This window comes from Cyprinodon tularosa, unplaced genomic scaffold (genome assembly GCF_016077235.1).
Source record: "Cyprinodon tularosa strain WSP-4 unplaced genomic scaffold, ASM1607723v1 ctg106, whole genome shotgun sequence".
NCBI lineage: Eukaryota > Metazoa > Chordata > Actinopteri > Cyprinodontiformes > Cyprinodontidae > Cyprinodon > Cyprinodon tularosa.
In genome coordinates, this window is record NW_024037849.1 from 561,720 (window position 1) to 580,045 (window position 18,326).

An 18,326-nucleotide genomic window follows, 5' to 3' on the forward strand; every position below is an offset into this window, starting at 1 on the left:
TTTCTTAGACTAAACACATAAAAGTACATAAAAAACGGAAAATGTCAGTGACAAATGCCGTGATGATGAACTGCAATATTATTGAAATGTTTGTGAATGTCATATTACTGTTGTTGCACAAAAAATAATGATGCATTTACATGTTAACACATTTTTTCATTCACCCCTATTTACACATATTGCAGAGATCTGGTTCTGTCAAATGACTGCTAAACAAATGCAAATTATGAAAGCATTAAACATATAGTTTTTCTTTAAAATGTATTTTTCATAGGCCTTTTGACTTATAATTCAAACATCCTTTGAATAAAATCCATTAGGAAAAACTCAGAGAAAGTAGAAATGACTAAGAGGAATAACTGTTGTGCAATAATGTCTGACTAACCCTGATTTGAATATTTTCCTAAATATATTTTTTTACCAGAATCAAACATACCTAGATTATATGTAAAAGAAATAACCAATATATCTGTCATTCAAACACATTTAAAAACTTGGTTCTATGGACCAGTCAGACATGGATGAAGACAGAACCCATTTTACTCTGAGCAGTAGTCATCAGAGTAATCCCGCTGGACACCAGATCTGTATTTCTGACCTCATAAAAGGGGTCGGGGGGGAAATGTCTCCCTTCCAGATGCTATTTCTTCATATATTTCATCTGCTAGCTTTCTGTGGATCCTTTTGTATTCGAAGATTTGTTTTCCTCTGTCCCCTTCTACCCAGTTTTCCCTCTACTTGCTCCTGCCTCCTCTTTCTCTGCCGTTTGGCTAGTTGCTTTGTTTTTATATCCATCTCTCTTTGCTGTCTTTTCCCCTTGCCTCATTTCCCCTATTCAGAGCTTTTCGTTCGCCTTTTTCATCCTGCAAGCTGATTGCTAGTGAACGTGGAAGTTATGCCTGGCCCCGCGCTGCCTAGCCAGCCTGATAATAAACGAGTGAATGTGAAAGAGACAGTCCTTCTGCCTTATCCTCCAGTAGACAGGCCAACAGCAGACACAGCTAAATCAGAATAATGAGAAGCGCTCTGGCATGGGCTGACTGAATTGACACACACAGTCGCCTGTGATCGCACACACGCACACACTTACACAGACATACTCAGTCATGGCCATCCAACAGTATGCCTATTTGTTTGTTTGTCTGTCTGTGTTTATGTCTGCTCATTCATCTGTATTTTCTTGTCTTGGCATGAGGATTTCAACTTGAGAACCTCACTTTTCACTTCTCTGCTTTTGTCTAAATTATCTTAGAGAGGGATGTTGCTTTCAGTAAAGAGCTCACCCTATTCCATTTAGCTAATTTTTCTCACCATGTCTGCGATCCCACTACAGCACAGTCATCTCACTTGTGATTATTGTGATGCCTCAATTGTCTCCCGACTAATGATCTCCTTCCAATCAGCAGTGGAAGATTTAATGATGACACAATGTAGATGCGTGCTTGTGTACATCCATGTCTGGGGTTTACATCTGATTAGATTAGAGCAATGGTTTACTGGAAAGATGGATCAGACATTCTTTTTTTTAAGATGGCAAATCTATTTAAGGGTAATAAAATATGTTAATAAAAAAAAAAATCACAAATAATTCAAAATCAACTATTTTACCATTTTTATTCTGTAAAAACAGGAAATGACTTCCATAGATTTATGATCTTATCTGGATCTATTTTAAGAAGGACATGGAGAGGTTTGTTTTTCCTAATTGGAATAAAAAGATCTCATTATATCTCTGCTTCTGTCTCCTTGAACCCCAATCGGCCTCAGCAAATGGCCGCTCACACTGAACCTTGTTCTGCTAGAGGTTTCTTCCTGTTAAGAGTTTTCCTCTCCACTGTCGCTATAAGCATGCTTGGTGTGAGGGATTGCCTTTGAGTCGATGCAATAAACTGGTTTTCCTTAGATAGAAAATTTTGAATCAATTTGACTGTATGATCTGGTTGAATTGTAAAGTGCCCTGAGATGACTTGTGTTGTGAATTGGCGCTATATAAATAAACTGAATTGAATTAAAACTGAATCTCATTAAGAAAAACTGCAGAAAATGACAAAGTTCTATGAATTATGGGTGAACAAAGATAGCTGTAGCAGGGAGTAAACTCTCTGATCACCTAGATCTATATTTCAGGGAGTAAGGGGCTGGTTATGCTCCCTGCAGCAGTGTGTCGCAGTGAGCTCGACGCAGACACTTTTGATTTATGCTCAGTTTTGAGCATGGTCTGCGCTATAAGCTGTGGGTCTAGATTTGGCTGAGGTGGTGAGGATGTGGGGGCGAGTTTTTTCCGACAACGGAGGGACATAACGGTGAAAAAGAGCAGGATCCAAGTGGAAAAAGGGTCCCACCGTTGTCGCGCACCTCTCTCTTCTAGCTGGTCCAGCTTCACAAGTCGTTTTCCGCTTTTGCGGTCATAAAAACAAAACTAGCCGGCCTCCTGTCTGCGGCACTGTCTGTGCTCACCTACAATTTGGGAGAGGTGCAGCAGAGTGTCTGCGGAGGGGGCGGGGACGCCTTTTTGTTCACTGCGACACCTATGCAGACGACCTAGTTTAGAAGTATAAATTAGCCTTAAAGCTACAGCGTGTAATTTTCAGCGACATCTAATGTCCAGACTGCAGACCGCAGCAACATGAACATCTCCCCCCCACCGCTTCTCCCCCCCAACAGTACGGCGAGCGTTACGGGACAAAATGTCTTCCACGACGTCCGCATCACCTACCTTCTCAAGTGATGAGGTTTGTTTACATAGATAATTTTACAGATAGTATTTCATTAGTCTGTGTAGGGTATAGATTTCAGTACCGTCTCCGTTCATCTCTATCAACTTGCCGTATTTACTTTTGAGCGTAATGGGCGATCTCGCAATCGCTAGTTTGTTGGCTCTGCGCTGCCGTAGCGCAAGATGTCTGCCTCCATGGCTGCGAGACTCGCTCCTATGTAATTATAAATAACGAATTCTAAGGCAACGCAAATATTAAGGTTAAGAGGCTGAGCTCGTAGATGATGATAAATAACATAGTTATGTATAATATATTACATTTCTGACCGTATATCCCTGTAATTATTACACATTGTAGCTTTAAGAAAGAACATGCTTTACCTTCTGTTTCTTTTTGAGATCTACTAATAGTCACCTTGCCTTCTCTTGCTCTGTATTTTAGTTCCTTTCTATCTTGGCCAAAGGAGAGTAAAAAAAAAAAAAACCCTCATCATTGTATTATTTTCCTTTTTCATCTACAACATGTCACATGACACTGACTTTTAGTTGCCTTTTTGGCTCAAACGCCATGTTGTTGCAAAATTAACCGCATTAAGGATTACTCTCTTTTAATGGGATGACAGAAGGTGAGCTAAATAATTATAATGGAGTTACAGCCTTGTAAGTTAAATATCTGATTATTTGGAGAAAGTGGAGCCTTGGATAAGCACTGCTTAGCTCGCTAATAAAACATACTCTGATGTGTGCAGATCCACCTCTGAGTAACACTGCTACTAATCAGAGCTGGAACTAAAATGTTAATGTTAAACTCAATGCTGCTTGATTTAAAGTTTTTTTTTTCTCCAGGTGTTATATGTAACTAATGATCTAAAGGCACAGTCAGTTTGTAACCAACTGCTTTTAAATCCCTGAGTAGGCTTCCAGTTTGTTAGAGCTCCTGTCTATTGACCAATGAGAACATCTGATAAATCACCATATAAAGCTTCCCTTTATGCACCACAAGTCATCCTGAAGAAATGAGTATTACCACTTTTAGCCTCTACCACTTCTGCATTTTTCTGATTCTAAACCTCCAAGCTACCATTCTTCTTCAGCCTTCGGCCATGTTCACAGCTGCGCCGTGCTTGCCAATTTTCTTTCTCTCTTACTGACATTAAATGAAGTGTCTGCGTTACATTTGTAATCCAGCCTCTTTCTGCTTTGTTGAATTGACCTGTTTTATCTTGAGATGTAACTGAAACCGATGTGGTTCATGTTTCGCGGGACTACTTACCCTCTGGCATGTGAATCCATGTGCAATTACAGAATAGTTTAATTTACTGGCATGTCTGCTTTTGTACCTTCAGTTTGGATTAGTCTGTATCATCTTGTTGTTTGAAACACATCACCAGCTCAACAAATGTATCACAGTCTTGCATGATTAAGTAATTACACACGCTGTTGGGTCTCAGCCAGAATGTGTAATTACATAATCATGCAAGGCTCTATGTGATATTTCCCTATGAGTGATTGTTGTATTGCAGTTGGGTCCCTTCCATCATTTACATAAACATCTGCATGTTAACATATCTTTTCATTTCTCTGTATCTTTCGCCTGAGGTCCAAGTTGAGGAGGAGCAATGGGTTGTGGTGGGCTGAGGAGAGGAGGAGGGGGGCTTGTCATCACTCTCTGGCTGTGCTACATTGTGGAGCTGTGCAGAACTGCCACTCTGAGCCAAAAATACATCTGGCAAGAAAGGACAAGGGAGGGAGAAAGGGAAGATGGAGACGTGAGGAAGAGACGGAGCGAATGAGGAAGAGGCTAGCAGAAGGATGCAGAGTTGGGAGAGTCTAGTGTAGCGTACTGTACTCCACTGTGCTCTCCTTTTCCCCTCTTCTCTGCATCATCCAGAGCATGAACATTTCTTTAATCACAGCAGAGGAGGCTTAGCAGAGCCGAACGGAGGACGCGTGTCACACCCCTCCGTCTGCTCACATCACGGCTCCAACTATCCACATATCAGCATCTCTCTGCCTTCCCTTCCCCCCATCTCCCACTCGGCTTACCTTATCCCTCTCCCATCCTGTTTTCCATCCACACCTTTGTTCTTTTTCTCCAACTCTTCAACCTTGCCCTGACTGCCTTCCGTTCCCTTGTCTGTGTCACTGTGTCATTTGTATCTTCCCCATCAGTATTCCTCTTTCTCCCCAACATGTCTATGGCTATGGATAGAAAGAAAGTTTTTGTTTACTACAGGGAAAGCTGTCCCTGCCTTATTGACCAACCAGCAGGAAGGAATCTCCACTAGCGATGAGCCATCCACGCTAGCTATTTTTTATTTTTATTTTTTGACTGCCATCCATGTCAGCCTGTCACGCTTGTGTGTGTTTTTGTGTCTGTGTGTCTCACACACATGGGTTGTTGTCATCATAGACAGGGGTTTGTTGTGACATGTCACCCAGCTTTGTCACACTTGAGGACAAAACCTTCTCATTAGATCCCCACGTACCAAATGTATTTTGTTTGCATGGTTTCAGCCATTTTTATTTTAATTGGTGGTGAGGGTACAGCGAGTTGCACAAAACACACACCTTTGTTGTGCATAACCTTGTTGTGAGGATTTTGCAACAACTGGAAAAAAAAAAAAGAACTAGGAAAAAGTGACCAAGGATTCCCAGATGACAAATGTCACCAACATTTCTTCTGTGTATTTAATTCCTCTGCCAGTGACAAGCTTTCCTTTTCCCCCTTCCAACAGCAATTGAATCACCCCAATGTGATAAAGTACCACGCATCTTTTATTGAGGACAATGAGCTGAACATAGTTCTGGAGTTAGCTGATGCTGGGGATCTGTCTCGTATGATCAAGGTAAGCACCTCTGCTCAGTAGTTTCACTTACAGTTTCTATTCTTCAGAAATAACAGTTAATTTGTGATGAAATACTTTAAACCCATGTTCTGTCTCTTAGAAATTGCACCTTGTCACAAATGTCCCTGTACGGATTTGTCTAAGCAGTTAATATAAAGTAGCTAATATTTTTGGTTAGGAAGGCAACTGACTTAATGGTTTTTAAGATTTTTTAATTTCTTTTACAGAAAAAAAAATGTTGAAAAGCGTGGTGTACCTTTTTATTCAGCCCACTTTCCCTGATGCCCTTAAATAAAATCCAGATCATCTTCAGAACTGACCTAAATAGCAAAATTTGTCTTGAAGGGTGTTTGGTTGTTATGCACTCTTTAAAAATCCTGGTGAGATCCTTTAATATACCAAATTTTAAACTTCTAACAAAGTGTTTTTCACTCCATCATCAAATAAGAAAGTGGCACACTGCCAAACTACAGAGTCCACCCAGAGCCTAAATGATCCAGGATGTCAGTTGTAATAATGGAGAATTTGGATGAACGTTCTATAAAGTTAGCCTTTTCATGACATAAGAAGGCCATTTTGAAAGAAAGTGATGAAAGGTCCAGTTTGTAACGGTATCTGTATTTGTACTGAAGGAATATCCAGAACAGCCCTGTCAGTTTACATCACTCATGTGCCAAACCAATACTCTGTTGTTTTATTTATTAACACACTCACAATATTTCTATGCAGAACTAAGGTGGAAATTAGATGTTCTGCTCCGCAGTTTTAAAAAGTGATACCTAAACAGAGCTATAGGGACTCCCAGCTATCACCAAAATCTGAATTTTGCAAACACTAATGTTTTTTTAGTGAGCTGTGATGGAAAAGGAAAGATGGACCGAACTACCATATACATTCAAGCTCCATTTTTTTCAACTGCTATAAGGTTGATGTGCTATTGACTGAATCACTTACCGTGCTGCACACCAAGCTGAATGTAAACATCCCTAGTACTGGAGAAAAATCATCTTAAGTCCAAATGTCACTAGATCCAGTCAGCCCAAACTTCATAAATGGTGAAATATGCACATTGATGAAATCCTTATCGATGAGGAAGGACGATAAGGACACCACGTGTCTCTCAAAGCAAACTAACTTTATCAAAGGATATTCCTTTTTTGAAATGTCCCACATACTGCAAACAGTTAAATTCACAATCTGGCATTATTTTGTTAACTGATGTTCACACAGCCACTCCACCTTAACTTAATAAGCTTGAGCTGCTTTGCAATGAAAGGTTGCCAAATGATTCTGCTCCTAGATGCAATAAAGTGATAGAAACCCATTTTTAAAGACCTGAAAATTTAATATCAGTTAAAGGTAATTCAAGGCAACCAAATGCAAAGGCATAAAATAATTAAAACCCAGAATTTTTTCTCTGGTTTTCTCTATAAGGTTTTATTTTGTTGGTCTAAAATCCCTTCAAAATAACAAGTCATGGTTTGTAATGTGAAAAAGATTAAACTATAAACACTTTTCAAAGGCATTATATATTTATCACCGTTATTAAACATGGCTCTACACCAAAACATGGAAAGAAATCAAAGTAAATACCACAGTGAGTATAACTTACATGGTTGATATTGACCATTATTTTACACTGTGTTTGAAACATTAACAATAAGTAAAAAAAAAAAAATCTAAATTCTGAGAGGTGAGGCCAGATGTAAACTCGACCCGCTCTTTATGATGCTCTTGTACAGCTGTTTGCACGCACAAGCAGAACCTGCCAGTGGGTCCTTTGATAAATGAAGGCATGACTGCAGAAGGCTTGTGGTTTGTGGTTGTTTTATGGGGGTTTGACATCCTGGACACTGAGTCTTAATCATGCCTTCATACTGGAACAAACTAATATATCAGGCCTCCTGCAAGCATCTTTCATCTTTCTAGAATGTGATTACATCTGCCAAGACTGTGAAAGAGACATTATTAAAGATATAGAACTGTGAGTGGTAATAAAGTTTAAGCCTCTGTTGAGTTTAGAGAAAAATTTTTAAAAGAAATATTTGCTTTTAAAGTTGCAAGTTAGAGTCGTAGCAATTCTTTGCATCAGTTCCTAGGACAACCTTTAGAAAAGTTTTTATTTTTTTCCACTACTTCTCAAGTTGAAGTATAATAAAATTTGACGTAAAATCTCAGCATGCTTGTTTTTATTTCAGAATTTCTCCTAAATTTCTTAAGTGTAAGAAAAAAACTGGGTTGTTCAGCAGTGGTAGTTCTTTTTATCCACAGCTCATGCTTCTTCTTCTTTCCTTGACTAGGAGTTATACCGACACCCCAGTTATCATAAAAATCTGCCAGTAAAGCAAATTAGGAGTGTGTATGTAAAAAGCCTGGTCTTCTGCTATGCATAAATGATGCTGCAGCGTTGTATCAGCACAGCTCGACAAGCTGTTTGCAGTCATACTCAGCAGATCCACATCTGCACAGTTCAACATAGCAAATTAGGAGAGGCGAGGATTAGTGGTACAAGAGAGTGAACATGGCAGGCTTAGCACACACACACACACACACACATACCTTACACATACATATAGTCTACTTCGTAAGCAGAGAAGGTGCAGACGCAAACATGGAGACACAGATTCAAGCAAATGTTCCGAGTTGCATTTTACAAAGATGCAACATGGCAGGTAACTTGGAGGAAGGATAACAAACTAAGTGTCACTGCTATCTTAGCTAAGCTTTCGAGGATGGTGATAGTATTAGGGTTGTGTCATCAGCCTTATGTCTGCTGACAACACAAACTCTTAATATACATGCTACTTCTCTGCACCATTTGTCTTCTGCACTCTTCTAATTGATTGTTTTTTCCACTCTAACAGTGGCAGGCCAGATGTTTTTGCCAGATTTTGGTTACTCCTCGACAGGATGTAGTGTTCAGCCAACACATTGATACAACCTGTCGTGCATTTTCACAAAAAAATCCTAATAAGATGTTTTAATTTTTAATATTTATTTTGCATGTATTCTCCTGCAAACTGTCCAATTTCTCTATTATCTCCTTTTCTTACTTTTCTGTTTCTCTCGGACCATCTCAGGTTTTTAGATAAAATCAGATGGTCTTTGATTTGCATACACTTACAGAATATTGCATGTGCAGTGTTTTCTGTTAAAGGCATAGAAAAGAGGGTGATGGTGGGTGTCTATGTGCTCCCCCATTGACATCAAACGGTCCTCTGATATGGAAATGGGGGGCAAAGAAAGAATGGCTCCTTACTGAGGCTTTGTTTGGATATAGGCCAAGGTCTATTCCTCCCTTTCTTCATCCACCCACCTTTCTGTATTCCTCTCCTTATTACACCTTTATCCTTTTTTACTCATCCCTCATCTTTTTAATTTTCTTCACTGCTTTGTTTGTTAGCTAAAGTCAGCTTAAAGTCTTTGTTGTCCTGTCCTCTCATTCTTTTTCTTCACTTTAATATTAGCAATTTCCAGTAATGCACCACCTGAATTTATACATTAGATGCTTAAAACCCTCTCACTGGAGGAGTGCTACAGTTGCAAATATATCCCAGCTTCTGTCGGGTACGGGGATATTGGGAAATCTTAACGCATGCAGTGAACAGCGTCTCATCCCTCAAACATCCTCTCGCAGGTTTATTTAAGGAAACGACCCAAATGGGATGTCGTTTCAGAGACTGCTTGGGCTCAAATGGTGAACAAGTGATTTAGGGAACATGTCACTTTTTTTTTTTTTTAACACACATGAATAGACACCAGAGTCCAGACTTAACCAGTATGTTGCTACTGGGTGCGACTCCTCTTTCATTAGTATAAGATTGTACCAGAAACTTTTCAGTATTAATGACGGCTAAATTTTACCAAGTAATAATGAATATTTATATCCTTAATAATTGATGGAAATAACTGATTTGGCTTTACGGCTTTTGAACCATTTTATATCTAGGGTTGGCAATTGATAAAATTATTACGATTCTGATTCTCTTATCGATTCTGTTAAAAATGAACTTGGTAAGTGCACGCTGACATTCGTCTGCCTTCGCCTGGGATATTCTATTTCTGCTGCCTCTGCAAAAACAGAAGGCAGTAAACGAGAGCTGTCATCCTCTGAGCAGCCAGGCTAACCGTCTCGTCACAGTCATCTAAATCTGATGCAGAAGGCATCCGTTTAATGAAAAAGCATTAATGTACAATTTCACATGTCATTGCAAAGCCCTTCACAGAGACAGTTTAGCCAGATCATTTAGTCAGAGTGATTCAAAGTTTTCTATCTAAACCCGAGCTTACATTGTGCGATATTTTTTTTGCCCTTTTCAGCCCTTTCAGCCTGATCGTGTGTCGTGTATTGTACAGGGGGTAAAGAGGGGTGATCTGCCTCTCACAACCACCTCCCAATCATGTTTGATTTTCAGTCCACCGTGGTGGGCATGCGCAAACAAGGATTCTTCTGCTTCTCCTCAGATGAAAACACAGAAGCATGGCGGGGGTGCGGGTGAAATTGAGTTCTTTCTGTAACATGGACAGAGCGTAGTAGCCATGTTTGCTCAGCTGTGTCGGCACAAAGTTGCACAATTTGCCAAGACAGTGCTTTTCACTCTTGTGAGCTTCATATTAGTCTTCTACTCGTTTGGCTTCCAGATAGACGAGTCAGAGTAACGGCATCTCACTGCGGAGCTGAGTCCGACGTGGTTTTTAGGCATACAGTGTGAGCAGGTAGATTGCATCAGAGCATCGTGAGCTGTGAACTCCTACTGTACGACGAAACTGCAGGGTAGATTGTGAGCTGTAGCTGCAAGCAACGATTGAAAACATCACACAGTGTAAGCCCGGCTTAAGAAAAACCAGTTGATTGCGTCGACTCATTGACTCGAAGGCAATCCCTCACACCAAGCATTCTGGTAGTGGCAGTGGAGAGAAAAAACTCCCTTTTAACAGGAAGAACCTCCAGCAGTCGGCCAGCAGAACCCCAGTCGGCCATCTGCCGAGGTTGACTGGGGTTTAAGGAGACAGAAGCAAACATACAGAAGGAACCTGACATACAAAAGGCAACTGTCAACCAGCTTCACAGGCAGCCCCGTCCAGGACACACCCACCCAGGCAGACAAACTCTGAGCCAGCTCCCAAGTCAGAGGATGAAAGTGAGCACATCAAACCAGTCAGAGAAAGAGGACTACACTGAAAAACAGGCCAAGCTCCAACATCTATAAACAAAGGTGTTGATGGAAGTACCATCTTTGATTTTTCTCTCTAGGATGGTGTCACTGCCAAACAGGAACAGACCAGATTAAGCTACTAATCAGCTGCTAAGCATGGGAGGGGTAACATCATGCTGAGGGTCTGTTTCACAGCCTCTTCATAGAGATTGCAGAAAGAATATATTAGCAGGCTACAGTTTAAGCGCAACATTGTTCTGGAACAGATAAAGCGGATTAATATTCTGCTGCTGAAACAGTTTTGACTTCAACCACATTGAGACTGACTGGGGTGTGATTTTAAACTGGGTCCCTTCTAGGAAACCAATCACTTTAAACCAACTCCACTAACCATGACTGAAAAGCCGTCAAGTCTCAGTTTGCATTAAACTAATAAATTTTTTAATGGCTTCATAATATGAACTTCACTGTGCCTATGTGTATTTTGGACGTCTGAAATCCGAAAAAAAAAATAAAAAATAATAAGAAGAAATCACATTGTTAAAACAATAACATAATATAAACGGCATTCATCATTCGTCTGAGTATACAGAAGCTTCTAAACAGAACTGTTTTTAGTGTAATTTTGATCTAAATTTTAACTTGGTAATGTTACCTGTGCGTCAGCAGGGCTTACCGTTGTTTTTCTGTCTATTCAGTGATTGATCCCTACATTTAGACTGGTGGATTCTATACTATGCTAACATGCAGTGCAAGCATATGTTTTTATCAGATAAACCTACTGAATCTAGCATACATTACCGTGGGAATAAATCCTCCTGCATTAGCAATACCAAAAGCACACGGAGGCAACTTCCTGCCTTGGATTGATTATTGTGTGATATATTGTTCTTGCATGTTGCTCCCTTCTTCGGAGTGCTAATTTAGCGTGCCACACTACTCTTCATCTCATTACAGATGCAAACTTTGCATTATTTATGATTCCGTGAGTTGGACATTGACCACTCGTAGACAAAAGCTGTTGTATACTTCTGTCTGTAAAGCAGTCCTCTGTAAACCTCTGTTTCCTCGCCGTCTCAGGTCGGATTTCCACTCTTCTTAGACCAGTTGCTACTTTCTAATGTACCAAGGGTATCGATTGATCCGTAGGAAGGCTATTTTTTTTTTTTAAATAAACACTGTGCACCTTGAACGTGGAATAATTTAAGAGCTCTTAAGTTTTGCACCTTTATATGCTTTGTGTATAAGGAGAAGTGCTGTAAATGACCAAAGCTATTTTAATAGAGGTGTTTTTATGGTATTTGCCATATCCTGCCATTGCTGCATTTTAATGTGCTTTTAATGAGTTTTTACAACTCTTGCTTTGGGTCTCTCTTGTGAAACAAAATCTTCATGCAAGTAAGACTTCCTGTTCAAATACATCCTTTCCAGAATTTTAAAGACATTTTTTTGTTGTTTTGCTAAAAGTGGGTTAAATGCTCCAACTGTAATTCTCGTGTGCACAGCTCTCATCTAACCTGGTTTACATCCAGCTTTTCTCTCCTGGAGTTGGATCCTGAAGGACACCCCATTAAACTGTGCTCATAGGAGAACTTGATACATTTTTATAGCCTGCACAGCTGCCCAAGCAGGAGTTCCAAGAATCAGTTATTTCATTTATTCTGAGTTGATTAGTTTGTCTTTGTGTCACCAGTGTGCGTTTTTGTTTTTGAGTTGAACTAAGTGTTGATAATCAAGAACAAGTTCTAGGCTTCTCAATAATCCTGCAGGTATAAAGTCTGAAAACAGGAGGAAGCGTTCTGCCACTGTAGGCTGTGTGCCAGATGGTGGAGTTATAGAAAGGCACCACAAATTTCTTCTCTCTGCTTCTGAGAATGCATGTGCTTTCCATTGTAGGCTGCAGAGAAAATGAGACAGAATTTGGTTAGGCAGGGGACAGACGATAGCCTGGTCTGGCTTCCATTAGCAGTGGAGTCAGTGTGTGGGGAAGGATACTCTACAAACACATAAAATCCTACATGCCAACCTAGTAACTCCATCCTTTGTACTTTTTTCCTATCTCTAGTAAAAAATTTTGTTTGTCCATCACCCTTGCTTCATTTGAATGTAACCTTGGCTCTTTGTTTTTGTTTACCTACTGCAGCACTTTAAGAAGCAGAGGAGGCTCATCCCAGAGAGGACAGTTTGGAAGTACTTTGTCCAGCTCTGCAGTGCGCTTGAACACATGCACTCCCGAAGGGTCATGCACAGAGGTAGCGTGACTCTATATATATTTTCATACGTGTGAATAATGAATTTCTGATTGTGTGTCAATCTGTACTTCCACTGAGAAAATGAAACTGTGTCTGTGTGTGCGCTAATTTCCTACATGTAAAGATTTAAATTTGATGAAATGTTTGTATCTTCCCTTGACTTGAACAGTAAGACATTTTGGAAATTAAGATAGGTGTTTAAAATAAGAAAAAAAAAATATTTTAAGGGCAATAGTATTTTATTTACCTTCTCAAATATTTTCTGGATGTTTCTTACTTTTTTCTTTTGTATAAAATTGCTCAGTTGCTTTGAATGAATCTTATCTATGAGCCTTTCAGTGATATTAATTCATACCAAAAAATAAAACTAAAAGTAGCTTTTTAAAAACTTATATCATGCTTTTCTCACAATTTAAAGTTCCTTGTGGTAGGGGATAACCCCTCCCCCACCTGTTGCTGTAAAAACCTGTTAGTGGTTGTAAAGAAGGCCTCTCTAATTTTCCCTCTGGAGAATGACCAACTTGTCTGCCATGGGGATGTAAAGAATCTGCTTTGAAAACAATTTATGTAAAGATATTTCCTTCAAGCTTATAGGGAGGAATGCAAATGTGGTAAAGAGATGGCAACAAGTATCAACAGGCTTCATTTACTTCAGATGTATAATGTTTTTTTCAGGCTTTTTTCTCTTCAATTTAGCATGCCGACTGGATCAAGTTAGTTTGGGAACCATGACAACTGTAAATAGTGCCATATACAACCTTGAAAAAATATTAAATGAGGTTAATTACACTGCCTGGACAAAAAATAAATAAAAAATAAAAAATTGCCACCCAAATTTAACTAAGCAGTTAGGTGCAAGCTGCTCATGGAATAGTTACTGCATTTGCGATTATGTTTCAGCTGGCAACAAGTTATATAACCCTAATAGATACAATGAGTTGCTTCTCATTCATTTAACATGAGAAGGTCAGAAGGAATGAGGTCGGCTAACTCTTTGGATATACTGAATGACCAGGTGATACCAGGATTCTTTGAGCTCCAACTGTTAAAGAGTGGTTCAAGAAGCATGAGACGTCCTTTTTACATGTGGATTGGCCACCACTGAGCAGTTTAATAAAGGCTAAAAGCGGTCCAACAAAATATGTCAGTATATGACTTTTTTTTTGGTGCCAACTGTTTTTGGGCTCAGTAGTATATGTGAGAAATTAAAGCTAAACCTGGGAAATTTATCTCCATTACATTTTTACTTTTCTATCCACAAAAGCAGAACAATAATTAGGTGCAAGGAAATCATTTATGCTTGGTGTTTTGGATGGTAGCCATTTTTTGGGGGATAATTGTTGTTTTAGCTTTGCTTTATAATAGGGATGAAAACTAATAATTGACTTATGATAAATTGTAAAAAAAAAAAAAAAAAAGGCAAAAAAAAAAAAAAAAGTTTGATTTATATTATTTCCACCTAATTACCTGATGTCCTTTTAGACAGAACTTTGTGGTGTGGCCCCCAAACAGAAGAGGGCGCTGCTGTACATTCTTAAATTGAGCCACACAATGATATTTTGTAATCATGCCAAAGGTATGCTGAACAAAAGTGTAAAACAATCCAATTAGTCTGGTGGGGGAATATTTTACACTGCTTAATAGCAACAACCATGTAAAATGCACTTTGTGCGGTTCTGTTTGTAAATCTACATCATTGAGAAGCTCCTTAAGTTATCACCTAAATAGAACCCATTTAGCCATTAGGCGTAGCAGAGCATCATCCCCTTTTCAACCACAGAAAACCGGTGTGCTAGAAAGGCGAGATGTGATGATGGTCAAGTGGAGGGCAATACAGAGGACAGTCATAAAATGGTATATGATGCCAAAAGGCACGACTGTTTGTGACAGATTTCGTTGGTTGCTGCACTTCACGAAGTCAGGTTTTAGCGTCCCTTTAACTGCAACCAACCATTTAAAAATCATAGCTAACCCTTCATTGACACAAAGAGCTAGTAAAGTCTGACAATATGACAGACTGCCTGGCTTTAAATGACAGTATAAAATCTTTATCGATGGAAGATTATTCTACTTTGTTTTTCTTTTATCATATTTGTTTTTGTTTTATTTTATAAACATGTCTAAGTTTAGTAATACATGAGAAAACCAAGCCTTTTTTATTTAGCATACTGTAGAAATATTTTTTCATTAATGTTATAGACAGACTCTTTATACAAGAGTTATCAGAATTATCCCTAATTAGCAATGAGTGTTTTAACATTACCATTAAATATACATGGATTCTATATATTTACTCTAATTCAGATTTTTATTTTTCAAGCCCTAAACATTTCTCAAATGACCTAGCCTGAAATCCACAAAGTATCAAGCAGAGAAAGTTGTTGTTCTCTGTTCAGCCTTCTTGTTTTCTACTGAAAGTCTTACTCTCAATCTCTGTTGGAGACTGAATACATTTTGGAAATGTCTTTACATGGTTCATTTTTGTTAGTTTCTTAAAGCTGTGTGTTCTCTCAGAACTAGATTTTAGAGAGATTACAGATGAAGACGGCTAACTTCCCTTTATATCTTTTTTCATGCTAAAGTGTGTAGCCTGTGCTGCCCACTAGTCTGTCATCGTTCAGGACCAATCAGACTGAAAACCATTTGGTTTTGGTCACAGGCAGGTTTCTTGTGCATTTCCAATGATAATTCAAAAACAAATCCTTTGTTAAGAAGAAAACTACTACAGAGAACTGTTAACAGTCATTACTATGGCACAGTTTTACTTGATCTCTTAACTTGGACGAATGCTAACAATAAAAAGCTCATTAATGTGCTCCACACCTTGACAGGCTTAGAGTCTACTTAACAAACATCTAAAAAGTAACGTCTGTGTTTACGAGGTCTCATTCTGGTATCATGTGCTTAGATTGCTGCTCGTTTAGAGACCTTCTAGGTTACAGGTGATGCATTTCCATTAACACTGACTTTGATTAGGAAACAGGGATACTAATGAACCCTGAGCTCTGAGCTCTAAGAGCCACTTAGCAGCAACGGCCTATTCAAAGGCTGCTTACAATTATACAGGAGCTGTAAATTTCAAAGGCTTCGGCAGGTCACATTACCATTACTTCAGAAAACAGCTTGCTAACGCCCACATTAACTGAAATGATATCTTAATGTCTCTTATTTAGATGCTTATTTTGTGCTCTGACCAAAAAGACAGAAAATGTTAGCCAAATTAAGTTGGGAGATTTATTGTCTTTGTGATTGTATTTTCTTAGATATCAAACCAGCCAACGTGTTCATCACAGCTACTGGTGTGGTTAAACTGGGAGACCTGGGCCTGGGAAGATTCTTCAGCTCCAAAACAACTGCTGCTCACTCGCTGGGTAAGTCACAACAGTCTACACATAAATATACACACTGAGCGCCTTCTGGTCCACCAGTGTTTCATTAGGCATGGCGAGTCTGGTGCCATGTGTCATGTAGTCATCGAGCCTTCTCTGTTGCTTAGGCCACTTAACCGCTTCCTGTTGGCTTGACCTTTAACCCTGACACTGTTAAGGTCTGAGGCTGGAGTCACACAGGTTTTACTGTGGCTGGGTGTAATAAAACAAGCCAGCCTGCTCTACAATCATGGTTATTGTTCATGTCAGTGGACAGGTTAGGCACTAGTAGGAAATAACATCCTGTAACACCCTATTTTTCCTTAAAGGAAGTGAAAGCTGCTGGACACACTCAAAATATTTTGGAAGATGGAGGACTGAATCCCATTGTACCCCCTGCTCTTCCTAGGTTTCTGAGATCGAGAACTGATTACAAATAGCACATTGTTTACGGTGTTTGATTTTAATATAAAAATTAGATAAATCAGAAAAATATAATTTTCTATACTCTGTTTGATAATTATAGCTGCATCTCATTAAGTTAGATTATCAAAAGTTAATTGAACTCAGTAATTTCTTTCTTTAGGTAACACTCGCAAAAAGTGCCATATTTCATGTATTCAGTCCTGGGAATTTTGTTTATTGATGCACAAAATCTTGAATTAAATGAGTTTAGTTCCAAAATAGAAACCTGCTTTGAAAGTTTGTCAGTAGAATTTAGATTATTAGCATTTGAGTACCAAATATTGCATCAGTGCAGCGTGGCATGGATATAATCAGCTTTTCTCCGTAACGAAGTAATGATAAGGAACCTATAGCAGTGCCCTTCAACTCATCTGGGTCATTGCCTCTGCCTTTTCTCCGCAAACTTCCCCTTGGAAGTACACTTAGACTTGGACTTAGAGACTTAGACAGACTTTATTGTCATTTTGTACAAACGGAGTGTATACAAAAACAAATTTGTTCAGTACAGCTCTCAATAGATTTCCATTTCTAAAGTGCAGCAGTGATTAAAAATGTGAGCAGCAGTGATAAAATGTAAACATGGTGGTCAAATGTAAACATACTGGTATATAATTTACAGTTTCCAACATTCAGGGCTTTTTTTTTTTAAACCCAAGTAAGATCTAAGTCTACTCCATACTGAACTCTCTAAAAACCTAGTCATTCTGTGGTTTAAATCTGTTGTGGTACGTTTTGCAGAGTGTATGTGGTACCAGGTCCACAGTATCTCCCTGAAGCTCAGCAGAAAGAAGCACGGAGCCCTTTAAAACTCCTGTCAGATGGCTGCATTGGCACCAGCAGATGACGGCTTTTATTTCCATTTGCCCTGGTTAAATACTCCTGACACTGTTTCCTGGGTCAGAAGTTCCTTAAGAGAAGGAATGGAAAAGTTGTAATCCATGTCCAGGATATCACAGTCTGTCCCCAGCTGCACGTCACCCCACAATAAAGGCAATAAAATAAAATTAACCTGAACAATTTCTACTTATATTCTGATTGAAATGTGTCTGTGTATTACAATAAATATTGGTTTTTAATGTTAGGAGTATCTAATTTGATATCTTAAAACTTAAACCCTGCCTCTTGGTTTTCTTTAAAAACCCAAACTATTCAGGTTGTTGTATGGATGTGTTTAGAAACAAAACCAGCTAAATGATATAATCCCAGTTTGGATTTCAAAGCCTTTGAATGAGATTAATAATACCCAGTTTAGAGCGTTCTAGTTCCACAGTGAAGAGCTGCTACGATTTGCAGTATGTTTTAACTACTAGTAGAGGAACATGTTAACAAATAGAGTTGTATGGAAATGTACTGTTGGGCTTTAACATGGTAGAAACTCATAAAATTACTATTAGATAGTTGATATCAAGAACTTCCATCAGTGTCTTTTATGTGGGCAGCCATATTGCATCCTGAATCCGGGCTGCTCTGTAAGTTTTTCTTTAAGTGTATCCTAATGCTTTAGCAAGGTGGAAACTAAA

At 38.9% G+C, this 18,326-nt stretch overlaps 1 protein-coding gene across 1 annotated transcript in view; it reads left to right on the forward strand.

Annotated features, from left to right (window-relative positions):
* Positions 1-18,326, forward strand: part of nek7 (NIMA-related kinase 7) — a 103,458-nt gene that overhangs the window by 51,450 nt on the left and 33,682 nt on the right. The window contains exons 5-7 of the mRNA XM_038286447.1: positions 5,455-5,565; positions 12,865-12,973; positions 16,237-16,344. Of these exons, the coding sequence (XP_038142375.1) occupies positions 5,455-5,565; positions 12,865-12,973; positions 16,237-16,344 (328 nt within the window). The remainder of the gene's footprint in view (positions 1-5,454; positions 5,566-12,864; positions 12,974-16,236; positions 16,345-18,326) is intronic.